The sequence below is a fragment of the Drosophila grimshawi genome, unplaced genomic scaffold (assembly GCF_018153295.1).
Source record: "Drosophila grimshawi isolate 15287-2541.00 unplaced genomic scaffold, ASM1815329v1 contig_311, whole genome shotgun sequence".
NCBI lineage: Eukaryota > Metazoa > Arthropoda > Insecta > Diptera > Drosophilidae > Drosophila > Drosophila grimshawi.
This window is the reverse complement of record NW_025063098.1, coordinates 30,147,154-30,166,022: the sequence shown is the minus strand read 5'-3', so window position 1 is coordinate 30,166,022 and position 18,869 is coordinate 30,147,154. Positions and strand designations below refer to the sequence as shown.

General features: G+C 38.4%; 1 protein-coding gene across 1 annotated transcript in view; it reads right to left on the bottom strand.

Annotated features, from left to right (window-relative positions):
* LOC6569905 (cGMP-specific 3',5'-cyclic phosphodiesterase) overlaps positions 1 to 16,963 on the bottom strand; it is a 45,337-nt gene extending 28,374 nt beyond the window's left edge. The window contains exon 1 of the mRNA XM_032741602.2: positions 15,979 to 16,963. Within this exon, the coding sequence (XP_032597493.2) occupies positions 15,979 to 16,614 (636 nt within the window). The 5' untranslated portion in view covers positions 16,615 to 16,963. The remainder of the gene's footprint in view (positions 1 to 15,978) is intronic.
* Between the last annotated feature and the right edge of the window lie 1,906 nt (positions 16,964 to 18,869).

Below are 18,869 nucleotides of genomic sequence, written 5' to 3'. Positions count from 1 at the left end.
GCTATAAAAGGTGTTGGCGCAACCACAGTAAGACATTCAATCCAAACCATTGGCATCGAGATGAGAATTCAAACGGTGATCCTTGGCTGTGCCTTCTTGGCCATTTGCCTTCTTAGCGGCATCGATTGTCAAGATCCAGCCGATCCAGCAGCCGATCCACCAGCCGATCCAGCAGCCGATCCACCAGCCGATCCAGCAGCCGATCCACCAGCCGATCCAGCAGCCGATCCACCAGCCGATCCAGCAGCCGATCCACCAGCCGGAACACCTACCGATGCACCAGCCGGAACACCTACCGATGCACCTGCAGCGGGCGGGCCACCTGCAGCTGGCGGGCCTCCTGCACCAGGCGGAGAATCAACAACGGCGGCGAACAATGGCGGATCGGGAGGTGACTCTAACGCTCAGGCTCAAATAAGGGGCTTAAGGCGCCGATTGCGTCGCATGAGGAGACGCCAGAGGACTGCTCGCCAGAGGGCTGCTCGCCAAAGGGCTGCTCGCCGGAGGGCTGCTCGCCAGAGGGCCCAGAGAAGACAGAGGGCTCAGAGACAGAGAAACAGGAATAGGAACGGGAACGGCGGGAACAGGAACGGCGGGAACAGGAACCGTAGGCTCCGTAACAGGAGCAGGAGAAATAGAGGTTAAAACGTAGCTAATGCGAAACCCCATTCTAATTATTTGAATAAAATTCTATACAGCATTCCAAAAATATGAGTATCAGTTCTGTCTTAACCGTTTAACTTAAAGAGTCATTCAACGTTGTTTGGTTTTCGTTGCAGCCGATAAATATGCAGGAATGTTTTTAAATCCTAAGCATCGTGCAACCAAAAATTCGTTTTAGTTAAAACTAGAAAGTCGCTATTTTTAAATGTCAGTCTTTGATGATGACTTGGTGCATATCCATCCTTTGCTGCAAGCAGTACATTAGATAGCGGCCCTGAAAGCTGTCGATCGAAAGATGAGTTTTTGTATTCAAAACTTTTTTTGCTTAACCATTTATCCGAGCCAAAATTACCTGAGCTGAGAATGAGAATATTTTTTAACGGATATTGAGTCTCCTCTTATTTACTAAGGGCGAGTGGATAATTGGCAAGGTATACTCAGCATACCCGGTCTAATAATCATTTGGTGGATTTTACTTATTTTGTAATATTCATTCACCATGTATTATCATATTAATTTACTGAGTTTTATTTGGATACGAATTTGTTATGTTCATTTGGGTATTTGTTTACTCAATATTAATTAAAGTGATCACTTTAATTTTTATTAAGATCAGCTCATATTCAATGGGAAGCTTATGCCGTCACCAGCATAATTATATATATATATATAGAGTTTATAGTGGATCAATCTCAAATTCATTGTATGATTGAATTGGGTTAACTATAGGAATATATATATATATATATATATATATATATATATATATATATATATATATATATATATATATATATATATATATATATATATTAACATATGTATGTAAAATGACATCTGTAACATAACATCTGTAACAGAATGTGCCACTCTGTACACAACATTCGATATCGATAACGATTAATATCAATAGTGGTGCATCATCAGCTTGATGAAAATGCATGAAATCAATCAGTGATTAGTAAGGGAAATGAGCGGATGTGTTTAGAGGAGTTATTGAATTTAGTCTGAATCGTCTGAATTTATATAAACTATTTAAAATATTTGTATAGATGAAATACTTAAAATACTAATGTTTAATAATAATATGGCAAAAAAAAAAATCTAACGTTAGAGTTGTTTGTTGAAAAATTAACCTGGAAATTAGACATTTTTTGTTTCTAAATTTGAGACAAATCTAACCTGAAATGAAGAAGAGAAAATCCCTGGTTTTTAGAATTATACTTTTTGGCGGAGATGTGTATGAGTCGTACATTCTTCTTCTCCTCTGATAACTTGAAGCAATGCTCGTAATATTGGTTGAGGTACAAATTAATCCTTTACGTGATTCCTTCATGTCACGAACCTCGCCCATGGTAAATAAACAAAAGTTGGTTGTTTTTTGACGTAGAATATGTACTTAAGGCAACAATAGAAATACGTATGTCATTTTCTGCATGCGTTCATGAAATTGACTTTGTTTGTATGCATAACTGTTCCCAAATATTTTAAAGAACAGTTGATTAAATATTTAAGAAAAACAATATACGAAACCGACGTCAGTCGTGTCTTGCAGATTCAATGCAGTTGTCAAAATGAAATTTCCCCAAATGAGTAAACGAATAAATTGTTTTGATACTTTAACAATTTTGTTATATAATTGCTAACTTTCTGAGTGAATACTTATACTCACTGGCATCTATATCGGTTCGATGTACATAGTTCGATCTATTTATAGTTTGATACATCCGAATTTGGCAATGCTATTTAATTTAATTATAATAGTGTTGCCCAATCTAACAAAACAACGTTTCTTAATTGCGTAAACACAGCTGCGTAAAGTTAAATACTGAAACAAAATGCTAAAAATAACAAGTAAGTGCTGTAGTCGAGTGAGCTCGACTACGATTTAGCCTGAACCTAGGTGTTATTTATATTGATAAATTTCCCAATAAATTTTGCACCCAAATGTGAGCAGGTCTGCAAGTGCACTCCTTTCTTATAGTAAGCTCAGGCACTGAAGAGTAAAAAAACCTAGCCGGAGGTCGGAGATCATTCTTTCTGCCAGTTATAAACATCTACACAAAACCATTATACCCTTTTTACTCAATTTTAATGGGTTCAGGGTATAAAAAGCAAATGCAAAATTGCTATATAATAGAAAATCCAATTCATTCATACAAAGTTTTGCACAGGCAAACATAGAAGTACTGCTCTTCGTATGGTCGGTACAGCTAATCGATATGTATCGATATTCGCGAAACGGAGACAATTATCGATAAAATGAAATTAACTTGATCTGATCGGGGTATATGAGAAGTCTCTAGCTCTTATTATCTCTGAGATCCATTTGCTCTTATAAGACGGGCCTCAGCAGTTGATGCTTTTCAAGAACATATACACTTTCCGGAGTCGGAGATGCTTTTTTCTGCCTATTAAATAGTTTTGCATAAAACTATTAAAGCCTTTTTACTTATAATATATATTTTTAATAATCATACATTAATAATGTAATACGACTCAAAACTTAAAAATCGCTCGGCATTAAATAAATATAATATATGACAGCATTGTCAGCGTGCCTACCCGACTTTAGCTTAAAATAAATCGGCACGCCTAGATTCATGCTTTAAAAATTGTATTCTCAATACGAAAATTAAAACCCATGTCAGTTTTATAGCAGCTAGCCTTTGCCAAACAGTTGTACAATCCAAACTGTTTTAAAACTGTTTTACTTTCAAAAGTCAAAGTAAAGACATACATTTTGATGCTGCAATAGTTAAATTTATTTTAAATAGTTACAGAATCAAAATGACCAATGTATCACATGTAACACGTCCAGTGTTTCCCAGTGGGCAACCTCGGCTAGCTCAGTATTTTCAGGGTGGGGTAAGGTGCAAAAATGTTACCTAAACTTGGCAAAAGTCCGGACTCCGGATTTTGTGGAATAACAATGGTATAAATTTAAATATTAAAATTAATAATAAATATATGAATAAATAAATATACAAATATGAATAACAAATAAATATACTAATTACTTAACATAACATTTAAATACATAAGTAATCATCTACATTCAACATTGTGATACTCAAACATATTTCAACACTCTCTCTCAATGATTACATACTTAACTACAAACCCAGATTAATAACAATTAATTTCATTAATACATTTCACATAATTGTTCCTGTGTTAATTCTTGGTTAACAATTTTTGAGATACTTCGCCTCTCTCGACGCAGTTGATTATGCAATGTACTGCTTAAAGATTCTAGACTTTGCTTCTCAGACTCCCACGAAATCGCGTCTTCTGCTCCAATGAAGACGAATCCACTATACTATTTGCGATTTGGTCTGCAGTGTAATTTGCCCAATCCGGGTCGACGTAGCCATGTTACGGTTTTCCCATTTACAGCCTGTAGCTCTCTTGCCCTCTGGCAAATCTACAAGTTCCCAGGTATTATTTGCTTCAAGTGCTTGAATTTCCTTCTTTATTGGTGCTGACCGTTCTCTACTCATTTTTGAATTAATAGCATCACCTACACATGCGGGGATTGGCACACCCTCTATTTAATTTACGCGCGGTGTAATAATGAGGTACTAGTCCAACTGAAAGATGATCCCAAGGGCTAATTTAGAACACAACGACGTTGTTTGAGTATCGAAAATAGACTGCTGCCGAATTGCTTTGGCAGGTTGATTGAAAATTTCTAAAATTATCTTACAGCTATATACAATTATTCTTATCCTACTTAGGACATCATCTAGGTACATATTTACTGCTGCAAATGTGTCTAGACTCATTATCCCATCTCTTCGGAGAACTCTTATCGCGGGAGGTTTTATTACGGCCACGACTGGTGCCGCGTACGTGTCTGTCCACGTCTTTACCTATCTTCTCGATAAGAATCCTCCTTGGTTATCTTCCATTGTAAGATTGAACACCCTCTGCTCTTAACATATTAAGAGTATTAAATACCTTCCTGAGACGGCCGGGCTTGCCAGTCCTTAACTTTTGTGGACGACCTGGTCCTCGAACTTCACATAATTCGGGTGACTCCACTTCATTGCTTCGCGCACAGTCTTCGGTCTCGTTACTTTCATTACTTTGATTGTCTGACTCAATACCTGCTTCTGCCTGCACTTCTTCATTGCCGCATTCTACACTGGCTGTTTGAGCCTGCTGATTTGATAGCACACATTCATCAAATAACGCTATATCTCTGTTATCTCTGTTGTCCCTCACAGATTCTACAAAATCTTTTTCCAAGAATATAACGTCTCTGCTTTCAATCACCTTTTCGGATTCTGGACAATACAGCCGATACGCTTTTGCTGTTAACGAATAACCTATCATTACATACTCGCTACCCTTTGGCCTGAACTTCTTTTTGTGCCACTTATTGAGTGCAATCACCTTTGAGCCGAATATTCTTAAATGTGACACGGTTGGCTTTTTACCGGTCCACATCTCATAGGGCGTCTTGTCTATCAACGTTTTTGTCTCCGACCTATTGCGCAAATAGGCAGCAGTCTGTACTGCCTCTCCCCATAGGGTCTCTTTCGCACCAGAATATATCAACATACTCCTGGCCATCTCAACTAGCGTGCGATTTGCGCGTTCTGCAACGCTGTTCTGTTGCGGGGTATACGGTACCGTCAGCTCTCTTTTTATGCCGTTTTCCGATAAGAATTGATTGAATTCACGCTTGCTTTTAGCTTTTTACCGTATTGTCTTTCGGCAAACACTACAAAGTCTTTAAACGCATTTAGTATTTGGTCCCGCGACTTCAAGAAATACACAAAAGTATAACGCGAATAATCGTCGATAAATGTCGCAAAGTTCCGTGTCCCTCCGGCAGACGTCATATTGATTGGTCCACATATGTCTGTATGCACAAGACTTAACACTTCTTTGGCGCGACTCACAAATGCCCTTGGAAACGATCCAACGCATATCTTAAGTCCATGTTTTTCTTGATCGATTTCAAAGCGTGCATGATCTCATCACTTGCCACATTTAGATGGCCTAGACGATTATGCCATTTCCATAATTCACTGCAGCTTGCATTTGAGTACATACATTTTTCCATTTTCACATCAATCGTAAAAAGGTCACTACACTTAGTAGCCTGCAGTATTGTCACATTTTGAGTGTCTTTTATTATGGCTCTCTTTTCGTCAGCGAGAAGAATTTTTTCATTGTGTTCTTTAAAGTCAACAAACCACGATTCATCACAACACATGTGAGCAGTGGCGCCACAGTCCAGACACCAAATCGATTTTGTCACTTTAGCGAACGATCGTTTTGCGTCGTGGCTTTTTTCTTGTCCTTTGCCATTTATTCTTCCTTTGCACTGAGCAATAAAATGACCTTCACGGCCGCATCTATAACACTTTTTGGCATGCATAGCACCGTTACTTTCATGCACTTTTTTGCTTGCTCTGTTTTTTGTACGCGACACAAACGCTTGCTGAACACTTCTTCGTTGCTTATTTTTTGTCTCTTTCCTTCTTCAATATGGTTGGAATGGTTGGAAAAAAAGCTAAAGCATATCGCCTCTACAACAGCCCCAGTGGCAAAATTATCGTAAGCCGTGATGTATACTTTGTTGAGTCAACAGCAGAATCAAGTGCAGTTGATATACCGGCGATAACCGATTTTAATTGCAACAAGGTAATTACAGAAGTGCAGTCCAATAGAAGCAGCAGCAGAGCCAGCAGCAGAGGCACCGGCGAAGATAACGGTAACACCGATACCAATAAAAGAGATATCAGCAAGAAAAGTAACCGGCTTGAAAGAACCAGTGGGCACGGATAGCGAAGACCATACGACGAGCGGCACAAGCTGAATCTTATGAGCAGTGATGACGTCATAACACCAGAAACTGTAGAAGAAGCATCAGAAAGTCCACAGGCGATCGAATGGGAAACAGGAATTCGGAACACTGAAAGTGAATGGAACTTGGGAACAAGCCGAATTACCATCCAATCATAAGGCGATTGGATGCAGATGGGTCTTTGCACTAAAACGTGACAAAAATAGCACCATAGAACGATACAAGGCTAGGTTAGTGGCAAAGGGCGGCAGCCAGCAACATGGAGTGAACTAATTAATTGTCAATAATTTGTATTGAGGGGCAGTGTTGAAACTAGGCAAAATATCAATACAACATTCGGATACTACGCTCGACACCTCAACTATAAGAATACATTGAATAAAAGATCTTCTTTGTCTAACCACCAAACCAAAAGCATTAGTTTTGCCGCTTAAAAACCCAACACTTAGGGTAACTCACCGTCTTTATTATTGGGAATGTACAAAAGCATCAATTATGAATTTTTCTTTCTACCTTTTATCAATTGATTTTTCAATAAATAATACAAAATAAAAAAAAACCCTTGTCCTGGAGTTAGGGAGAAACATATTTAAATTAAAAATTGGTTACTAAGCAACACGAACAAATGTTTTAATATTTAGCATTTTTTCGTATTTTTACATATTATTTCTAGAAGCTAGAAAATTTCAGGAAGATATAACTGTGTCTTATCCGATCTTGATGCATTTTTACAGCTGATTATATCGGAAATCGATTTGTACCGATATTCTTGAAATGGTGGAGCTACCGGAAATATAAAATAAACTCAATATGAAATCTGAGTACTTGTTGCAATATGACATATAATATGAAAAAAAAGAGTACAGATTTTGTCGAAAATTGTCAAAACGACAACACGTGCCTGCTCTTAGCTGAATTTGTTTATTTTCATAACTGGTCCAGACTAGGAACAACTGAATAAATATTTCATAAAAAATAGGAGAAACTTTCATCTGTGCTGTGCCGGTTATTCAATGCCCTTGCCAAAATATAATTTACCCAAAAATACAACATCAACGTTGTAAAAGAACAATCTGTTTTTCTACATTTTAGATCAGCAATTACACTTGAAAATATATTTATGAAAAATATTCATACTTTTTGTGTTAAATTACGTTGTAGTTCGATCTATTAGCCCCATTCATTCCTTATCAGAGTTGCATGTTGCGATATGAAGTGCTAATACTCACTTAATTTGGCAATGCTATTTGATTATTATTATTGTTTTGCCGATCTATCAAAAGAAATAAGAATTAGGAAACGATCTATCAAAAGAATTTGGAAACGTTTGTGGGCACAGGTGCGTAAATTTGAATGCTAAAACAAAAAGACAACTAAAATTGGCAAGTTCAAAATCGCTATAAAAGGTGTTGGCGCAACCACAGTAAGACATTCAATCCAAACCATTGGCATCGAGATGAGAATTCAAATGGTGATCCTTGGCTGTGCCTTTTTGGCCATTTGCCTTCTTAGCGGCATCGATTGCCAAGCAGCCGAAGAACCAACCGAAGAACCAACCGAAGAACCAACCGAAGAACCAACCGAAGAACTAACCGAAGAACCAACCGAAGAACTAACCGAAGCACCAACCGATCCATCAGCCGAACCATCAACCGAACCACCTCCCGAAACACCTGGAACGGGCGGACCACCTACAGCAGGCGGAGAAGCAACAACGGCAGCAAACACTGGCGGATCGGGAGATGACTCTAACGCTCAGGCTCAAATAAGGGGCTTAAGGCGCCGAATGCGCCGCATAAGGAGACGCCAGAGGGCTGCTCGCCGGAGGGCTGCTCGCCAGAGGGCTGCTCGCCAAAGGGCTGCTCGCCGGAGAGCTGCTCAGAGAAGACGTAACACACCGAACAGGAATAGGAACGGGAACGGCAGGAACAGCAACAGCAGGAACAGCAACGGCAGGAACAGCAACGGCAGGAACAGCAACGGCAGGAACAGAATCGGCAGGAACAGCAACCGCAGGAACAGCAACAGCAGGAACAGGAACAGATCAGCAAGCAGGGGCAGGAGAAATAGAGGTTAAAACATAGCTAATACGAAGCCCCATTCTAATAATTTGAATAAAATTCTATAATGCATTCCAAAAATGTCGGGCTATCCGTATAGACGTATCAGTATCAGTATAAGTTCTGGCTTAACCGTTTAACTTAAAGAGCCTTTCAACGCTGTTTGGTTTTCTTAGCAGCCGTTAAATATGCAAGAATGTTTTACTAAAAATCGCGCTACAAAAAATTCGTTTTAGTTAAAACTTTAAAGTTGCTATTTTTAAATGTTTGTCTAATTTCCGCCCGTCTGTCGCTTCCTTTGCAAGGTGGTCCCTCAGATTTTAAGCTATCTTAATGATGACCTGGTATATATCCGTCCCTTTGCTGCAAGCTGTACATTAGATAGCGGCCCTAAAAGCAGTCGATCGAAAGATAAGTTTTTGTATTCAAAACTTTTTTTGCTTAACCATTTATCCGAACCAAAATTACCTGAGCTGAGAATGAGAATATTTTTTAACGGATATTGAGTCTCCTCTTATTTACTAAGGGCGAGTGGATGATTGGCAAGGTATACTCAGCATACCCGGTCTAATAATCATTCGGTGGATTTTACTTATTTTGTAATATTCATTCACCATGTATTATCATATTAATTTACTGAGTTTTATTTGGATACGAATTTGTTATGTTCATTTGGGTATTTGTTTACTCAATATTAATTAAAGTGATCACTTTAATTTTTATTAAGATCAGCTCATATTCAATGGGAAGCTTATGCCATACCAGCATAATTATATATATATATAGAGTTTATAGCGGATCAATCTCAAATTCATTGTATGATTGAATTGGGTTAACTAGAGGAATATATATATATATATAATATATCGTAGTCGAGCACACTCTACTAGAGCAACATGTTTTTTGTAATCAGTAATTTCCTTAAATAGTAATTTCAGAAGTGCATCTAGGCGAAATTTTCGAAATCGATAATTGATTTTGTGGAACGCTTTAAACAACGCTTACAGCAGACAGTTAAGAATAACAGCAACAACGAATTTGCAGAGCAAGCGGACAACAAATAAAGATCTAATGGATTTTAATGGGAGATTTACCAATTTGAGAATGTTTTAAAATTATACCAACTAAGTGAGAGGCAATGCAGTAACTGCATGCTGAATCGACGAGCAGTTTGTACACCATTTAATGAGTAAATTGTTAGTACAAGTTAGAGGAAAAGTACGTTAAATATGTTACCTGTAAATTAACATATTTATGTAAAATGACATCTGTAACATAACATCTGTAACAGAATATGCCACTCTGTACATAACATTCGATATCGATAACGATTAATATCAATAGTGGTGCATCATCAGCTTGATGAAAATGCATGAAATCAATCAGTGATTAGTAAGGGAAATGAGCGGATGTGTTTAGAGGAGTTATTGAATTTAGTCTGAATCGTCTGAATTTATATAAACTATTTAAAATATTTGTATAGATGAAATACTTAAAATACTAATGTTTAATAATAATATGGCAAAAAAAAAAATCTAACGTTAGAGTTGTTTGTTGAAAAATTAACCTGGAAATTAGACATTTTTTGTTTCTAAATTTGAGACAAATCTAACCTGAAATGAAGAAGAGAAAATCCCTGGTTTTTAGAATTATACTTTTTGGCGGAGATGTGTATGAGTCGTACATTCTTCTTCTCCTCTGATAACTTGAAGCAATGCTCGTAATATTGGTTGAGGTACAAATTAATCCTTTACGTGATTCCTTCATGTCACGAACCTCGCCCATGGTAAATAAACAAAAGTTGGTTAAGTTTTTTGACGTAGAATATGTACTTAAGGCAACAATAGAAATACGTATGTCATTTTCTGCATGCGTTCATGAAATTGACTTTGTTTGTATGCATAACTGTTCCCAAATATTTTAAAGAACAGTTGATTAAATATTTAAGGAAAACAATATACGAAACCGACGTCAGTCGTGTCTTGCAGATTCAATGCAGTTGTCAAAATGAAATTTCCCCAAATGAGTAAACGAATAAATTGTTTTGATACTTTAACAATTTTGTTATATAATTGCTAACTTTCTGAGTGAATACTTATACTCACTGGCATCTATATCGGTTCGATGTACATAGTTCGATCTATTTATAGTTTGATACATCCGAATTTGGCAATGCTATTTAATTTAATTATAATAGTGTTGCCCAATCTAACAAAACAACGTTTCTTAATTGCGTAAACACAGCTGCGTAAAGTTAAATACTGAAACAAAATGCTAAAAATAACAAGTAAGTGCTGTAGTCGAGTGAGCTCGACTACGATTTAGCCTGAACCTAGGTGTTATTTATATTGATAAATTTCCCAATAAATTTTGCACCCAAATGTGAGCAGGTCTGCAAGTGCACTCCTTTCTTATAGTAAGCTCAGGCACTGAAGAGTAAAAAAAACCTAGCCGGAGGTCGGAGATCATTCTTTCTGCCAGTTATAAACATCTACACAAAACCATTATACCCTTTTTACTCAATTTTAATGGGTTCAGGGTATAAAAAGCAAATGCAAAATTGCTATATAATAGAAAATCCAATTCATTCATACAAAGTTTTGCACAGGCAAACATAGAAGTACTGCTCTTCGTATGGTTGGTACAGCTAATCGATATGTATCGATATTCGCGAAACGGAGACAATTATCGATAAAATGAAATTAACTTGATCTGATCGGGGTATATGAGAAGTCTCTAGCTCTTATTATCTCTGAGATCCATTTGCTCTTATAAGACGGGCCTCAGCAGTTGATGCTTTTCAAGAACATATACACTTTCCGGAGTCGGAGATGCTTTTTTCTGCCTATTAAATAGTTTTGCATAAAACTATTAAAGCCTTTTTACTTATAATATATATTTTTAATAATCATACATTAATAATGTAATACGACTCAAAACTTAAAAATCGCTCGGCATTAAATAAATATAATATATGACAGCATTGTCAGCGTGCCTACCCGACTTTAGCTTAAAATAAATCGGCACGCCTAGATTCATGCTTTAAAAATTGTATTCTCAATACGAAAATAAAAACCCATGTCAGTTTTATAGCAGCCAGCCTTTGCCTAATATTTGTACGATCCACAACAACTCAACCAATATTTTAGAAGCGGTTGTTTAATCGGATAAAGTGCATTATCAATTGGAAAATACGTTGTGTTTAACCACTTCTATTATTCTTAAGCAATCTATATGAAATGTATCTGTTATTTTATAGCTCTTAAGATTGGTGTGCTTATGCAAACAGTTATAGATTTGATGACTTCAATTGGTTCAGGGATAAAACTCAGAATAACATTGACAACTAAACATCAAATGCTTTTCTCAATTGATGAATAGCAAACCGATTTGCTCCTTCGCAAAAAACTAAAAACCGTTTTACTGTCAAAAGTCAAAGACATAAATTTTGATGTTGCAATAGTTAAATTAATTTTAAATAGGTACAGAAGCAAAAGGCCCAATTTATCACAAATGAATAACAAATGAAATGCATATTCTGGCAAACAACAATAAAAACCTTCGACAGGTATATATAGCAAACAAGAAGCGATCAAAGCTATCTGGCAACTTTGTTGCAATTGTCCCGATACTGTTGAGAGCTGTTTATCGAGTCAGCGACGATATCAGTATAACTATCGATATCTGATTGGGATCGAGACATTCGCTTGCAGCCAGTGGTGGAAGAAAGACGCATGAAGTGCATTTAAGCATAAGTTCAACTTCATTATCAATGAGCACAAATATACCAATTTATATAATACAATAAACAAAATATATAACATAATATATACACATGTTCCACATAGAAGCAGATAAATGGACGGGCAGACGGAATCGACTAGTGATATGCTGATCAAGATTGTAAATTCCCAATAAGGTCGGATTTATGCGAAAATGTTGAACAGCCAAAATGAAGCATGTTCGATTTAATAGATTTCCAATGATATATAATTATTATTATTATTAGGGGGGAAGCTGCACCGCGACCTATTTTATCTATTGTGCCCCCCTTCTGAGCCTATAGCTCTTCCATCAGCCCCAACTCCCTTACGAACGTGAGGATCTTTGTTGGGTTGAGGTCTACTATGTCTTTGTAATTCTAAACATGCGCCCCTAGGATGCTGCTTCTTCTTCTATTTAAGGCGACACATTCTGCCAGGATGTGCATCGAGGATTCCTCCTCTCTTTCACAAAACCTGCAGAGATCGCTACTATATATACCCAATTTTGTCAGGTGACTCCTTAGTCTACAGTGTCCTGTCAATAGACCGGTAAGTATCCTAAGGTTGTTCTTTCCCATGGTTATAATCTGTTTAAAACGTACAAGATTATAACCACCAAGGAGGCATCTGGCTTATCGGAGTCCTACTGCCTCTGATCAGCTCTGATGCCGTCTCTGTTTCTCCTCGTTTCTAAGTTCCAGTCGTATAGTGTGTCTCCCTATCGCACACACCTCAGCCTGAAATATGCTGGTGTGCGTTCCCAGGGATTCATGCTAAAATACCCGAGGACCCACCACTCCAAGGCCGGTGCCCTGCTTCGTGAGTGATCCATCGGTGTACCATTTTATGGTGTGCGGTTTCATGGGATGGACTTCATCCAGAGTTGTCCATTCTCTTTTACTACTCATACGATCTGTGAAATTTCACTCGAATATATATTCGGCTACTATTTCGTCCCTAGGTTGCGTCAGTAGGGGTAGTTCGTTTGAAAGGAGTTGGGCATCTTTATGGCTTAGGATATGGTTGCCCCCAACTCCTTCTGCTGATATCCTGAGAAGCGTAGCTTTCTGCTTGAGCCTTATGATATGGTGGAGTGGTGTGAGCTCCATTAAGGCTTCAAGGGCCATTGTAGGGCAGGTGCGCATAGCTCCTGTCATACATACGCAGGCCATTCTTTGCAACTTTTGGAGTTGTTTCTTCACGGTGATCATCCGCGCCCTGTCACCCCATGCAACCACCCCATAGGTTAACATGGATCTTACTACCATCAGGTACAGCCATCTTAATATCTTTGGTGATGTACCCCATGATTTGCCGGCAATACTACGACATGTATAAAGCGCCCTGGAGCACTTTAATATCGTGTTTTGCACATGGGTGCCAAAGTTAAGTCTGCTGTCAAAAGTGACTCCCAGGTATTTGACCTCCCTACTTGTTTCTAGTATGGTCCCTGAGAGCCATATTTGTCTCATCCTCTGTAACTTATGTCGTCTGGTAAAGGGGACGATGACTGTTTTCGTAGGGTTTAGGTTGAGTCCAACCTCCCTACACCAGTCATACGTTATCCTTATCCCTGACTGGACTATGTCACAGAGTGATTCTTCAAATTTGCCTCGCGCTATGATAACAATGTCATCGGCATAACCTTGACATTGAATACCACTGTTGGCAAGTCTGTTTAGTAGTTCGTCTACTAACAGACTCCAGAGTAGCGGAGACAACACCCCCCCTTGGGGACAGCCTTTGGTGGTTAGGACTGTTACAGTGATATATAATAAATGTGGACATTTTAATGATCAAGTGCAATACATATATATATATATATGTATTTCTATATATAATATATACAATTGATTGGGGGATCTGTGTGTGTATTCTTTCCACATATGTAAATAAATGCAAGAAATTTGCAGACGCTTGCAAATAAAACATGCGCAAAGTTAAGTGCGTGCTGGTTTTTTCAGTGACGATGAATACATTTGTATGCATAACTGGTCCAAATAATTTTAAAGAACAGATGATTAAATATTTAATAATAAAAAAAAGAGAAAAGTTGCCGGCAGCGCCGTGCCGTTCATTCAATGCCCTTGCCAAAATGTAATATGCCCAAAAAGAGTAAACGAACAATTTGATTTTCTACATTATTAAATTAGTGACAATAAAATACTATTCATTAAATAATAATTGCTAACTTTTTGATGAACTCACAGGCATCTCCAAGAACTTATTGTTAACACTTAAGACTCGATGTACTCAACTCATCGATTTGCCCGTTTGCAATATGAAGTGTTAATGCCCTCGGTTGATAAGTACGCATTCGATTATTTGCATTGTGCTGCTGATCTATCAGATGTATTAGAAAAGTGAATTATTTAATTGTTTTCATGCCACACTTGTTGGCACAGCTGTGTAAATTTAAATGCTAAGACAAAGAACTCAAATAAAATTGGCCAATTCAAAATCGCTATAAAAAGTGCTGCCGCAGAGGCAGCAAGACATTCAAACCCAACCATTCGCATCGAGATGAGAATCCAAACGGTGATCCTTGGCTGGGCCTTTTTGGCCAGTTGCCTTATTGGAAGCAGCCATGCGGCTTGCGCAGATCCAACCCAGTGCACTCCAGCAGAGTGCGCAGATCCGGCAAATGTCGCAGAGCCAACCTGCGCTACAACAACCACAGAGGCGACAACAGAGGCGACAACAGAAGCCGTAACAGAGGAGACAACGGTGGCAGAAGAGGAGGAGGAGACAACGGAGGTGCCAGAAGACGCAGACTCAACAACAATCCCTGCAGACACCTCTGACACTGATTCTTTACGACGAATGCGACGTAAAATTAGAAATTTGAAAAAAAAGCTCAGAAAGTGTCGGAGGCGGAATCGAAGGTGTCGGAGAAGGTTGCGCAGGAGGGGCGGAAACCGTGGCGGAAACAGACGTGGAAACGGGGGTCGAAACAGACGCAGGAGTGGACTCGGGAACAGGCGCGGAAACGGTGGCCGAAACAGACGCAGCAGCGGTCGTGGGAACAGACGCAGAGGAAACAGGAGATTGTTGAATACGGCGGGTTAAGGAAAGCAAACCAATGAACATATTACCATTAAAATTTCAATAAAGACCCAAAATAACTGGAATAACTAATTGTTTTTATTTTTTCTGTAATTGAGAACTAGGCTTTTCAGAACTCATTTGCTTTCAATGAGTTTCATAGAAGTTTTAAAATTTTAATAAAAACGTAACAAAAATATCAAAAGTGTGCCATAAATCGATAATCCCAAACGAATGTTCCTTTTTTTTAAGAAATATTTTTTTTGTTAAGAAATGTATTTCTGAAAAGTATAGTAGTGAAAATCCATTCGAATCTCTAAGAGTATATAAGTATATAAACTATGTAAAATGATTGTAAAATGTGACATCCGAAAAGAATAATATAAACAACAAGAAAGATCATTTTAGAGTTACATATATGTAGCACATTTGAAAACAAAACCCTGAAAATTCGAAAAATAATTGTTTTTCTGAATTTGAGAAAAATTTACGTTGAAATTAAGAAATTAAAAAATCCGGAATATTTAGAAATATACACTCAGAGTAATATGCTGAGTTACACTTGGTGAATTTCTAATCTTTTGTTTGAGTGCATTAGCTACATGATTTGATGGAGACTTACCTGTTGCAGGGTGGGCGTGGCCATCCACTGTTGAAACAAATCGGATGTGACAGAGGGACGCTTGTGCAACGTCTTGCGGCTCTCAATGTAGTCGTGGAGGCGACTCAGCGCCTCTGGCGGTGCACGTTCCGTTAGCCATTTCTCAAAGGCCTCGGGCTTCTCCTCGAACAGGCGAGCGACCTCGTCCACATCGGACTTGCTGCAACTGGCACTGGAACTTGCCACGGGACTCGAAGCGCAGGTTGCCGCAGATGGCGTCGTCTCCGTGGAGGAGACCCGTGGCAACATTTCTGCGACTGCATGTTGATTGTTGTTACTCGGCAAGTGACGCTCCAATTTGGCTTGATTGCTTGTGGTTGCTGCTGTTGTTGCAGCTACTGTTGCAGCTGTTGCTGTTGTTGTTGCAGCTACTGTTGCCGTTTGTGGGATCTTGTTGGCACCATTGGTTAGTGGTTTTGTTGACGACATTGCTAAAACTGCTGTTGCTGCCGCTCCTGTTGCTGCTGCTTCTGTTGCTGCTGCTCCTGTTGGAGCAGCTCCTGTTGTTGTCGTTGTTGTTAAGGTCGCCGGCCCAAGTGGCGCCTCAGTATTTGGTATTTCGCCGGCGCCGTCTGTTGCGGCTGACACATCGGTCATGCTTTTTTTTCGCTCAGTGTACTTGGATATATGTTTTAGCCACGTTTCGCGAGATCTTTGCAAGCATCGCAAATGTCTGGCAAACTTATTGCTGCTGCTACTGCGGCTACTTTGCTACTGCTGCGGGAACAACTGCTGCTACTCCTATTTAAATTGGTCCTACTATAGCTATTTCTACTACTCCTGATGCTACTCCTGCTGCTGACACTGCTTTTGCTGCTCCAGAAACTCCTACGGCTTCTGCTACAGCTGCAGTTACAGCTATAGCTACCGCTCCTTCTCTTGCCACTGTTACTGCTCCTGCTACTGTTGCTGCTGGTGCCACTGTGGCAGCTACAACTGCTGCTACTGTTTTTGCTTCTCCTGCTGCTGCTACTAACCGTGCTATATCTACAGTTACAGCTACAGCTACAGGTTCTGCTCCTTCTCCTTATCCTGCTACTGCTGCTGCTTCTGTTACTCTTACTGTTGCTGCTTGTGCTCCTGCTACTGCTCGTATTGCTACTCTTGCTTCTGCTACTGCTCCTGCTCTAGCTACAACTGCTGCTTTTGCTCCCACTTTTATTCCGGTTGCTTGTGCTGATTAAGTCACGTATTTGGCCACTTATGTGGTCTTTGCTCGCAAAACTTCTGGCTACCTGTTGCTCTCCTTCGTTGGTTGTCGTCCGCCCCTTTCCGTCCACCTTCAACTACTCCGGCTTTGCTTTTAATGGTCCACTGGCAGTGGTAATTGATGAGACTGACTCCAGCTCCATTTTGGATTCCCCGTGTATCATTTGCAGCAGTTGTAGCTGTTGCTGTCGCTGTTGGGTTTGTCTCATTACATTCGTGCCTAGATGTGAGTTGAGGCACGTTCGCTTCAGTTATATGGGCGGCTTTAAATAACCACTTGCCCTAATCCTTGACAGCCGTTTAACAGCAAACGCTTCTCTCTGATATGTCGCCACGTCCTGTTATCCTAATATAATTTAAGCTTGCTCCAAGTCTGTAACGAAAAAGAGCGAAAAAAACGTTTGTATAGCTACTTGAGTGCAACAAAAATATATATACATCGCATTTATCTATACTTGATTTCAACAACTCGGATTTGCATAATCCTGGTAAGACTTTAGATTTTATGATTTATATAGCATATATACATATAGAAGTTGATGGATACCTCCGAACATCTATAATAGCAATGTTATGCACATAAATCATTTCAATTCGAGAGGGTTCAAATTTTGGCATCACTAGCTTAATCAATGAGCTTGGATCTGGTGGCAGCTCTGAGAGCAGCTATGTGTAGTGAAAGAGCAAAATAAGAATGCGATGGATATAGCAGTAGCACAGACTGATATGCTCTAGCTCTGTTACCGTCCTTTATGCTATTGCTACAAATACTACAGAGCGAAAAAGCATTTAATTTAGTTTTCTGCTATTGATTGTGCTATTGCTTGGTTAAAGTTCGTAGCAATAGCAATATCAGCGCAATATTTCGATTGTTCTTTCTTCAAACACTGGTCTTGATTGACATGTATGTCTACGCCCATCTCAATCCGAATATATGTATCTGATACAATATAGAAATAACAGTAAAGTTCCAGTCATGTATTTATTGAAAATAAAAATATGTTTAGTAAAAGCAAAAAACAATATGCCAATTAAAATTCAAATCCAATATAATAATAGGTTTAAAGCTTACAAAAACATAATATTTCAAGCTGAAAAAAAAAAGAAAACAGAAGTCAACAAATTAACTACGGTCTAAAAGTGTATTAAATTTTTGATGTTCCTCAGATAAGCGTTTTTGTTTTGTCTAATCTCCAAATTTTCTATTATTATTGTTAGGTCTAACCACACTCATGTGGCTTAGCCAATATTCAGTGGCTTTTTCGTTGAGCTTCTCTATACTTCACCAAATGAATTTCAAGCGCATTTAGAAAATTCGTAATGAAATGTGCAGTTGGCAATAAATTTGTTGGCTTACAGTGCATACATATTTCGAGAATCTGGCATATATATTTAAATTCTTCTATTGAGCAAAAAGAAAATTGTATGTCCACAAATTGCTTTTCCCGAAAAGGCACTAGCTGCACTGAGAAAAAAATATTGCACTGAGAATTATACAGTTTTTTTTTATTGTTATTTAGAAATGATTTCTAAATAAAGGAAATCATATTTCTTTAAATTAGAAAAGATGGCTCTAAATCGAAAATGATTTAATTTCTTTTATGTTTAGAAAAATTTTCTATTATTAAGAAATGGATTTCTAA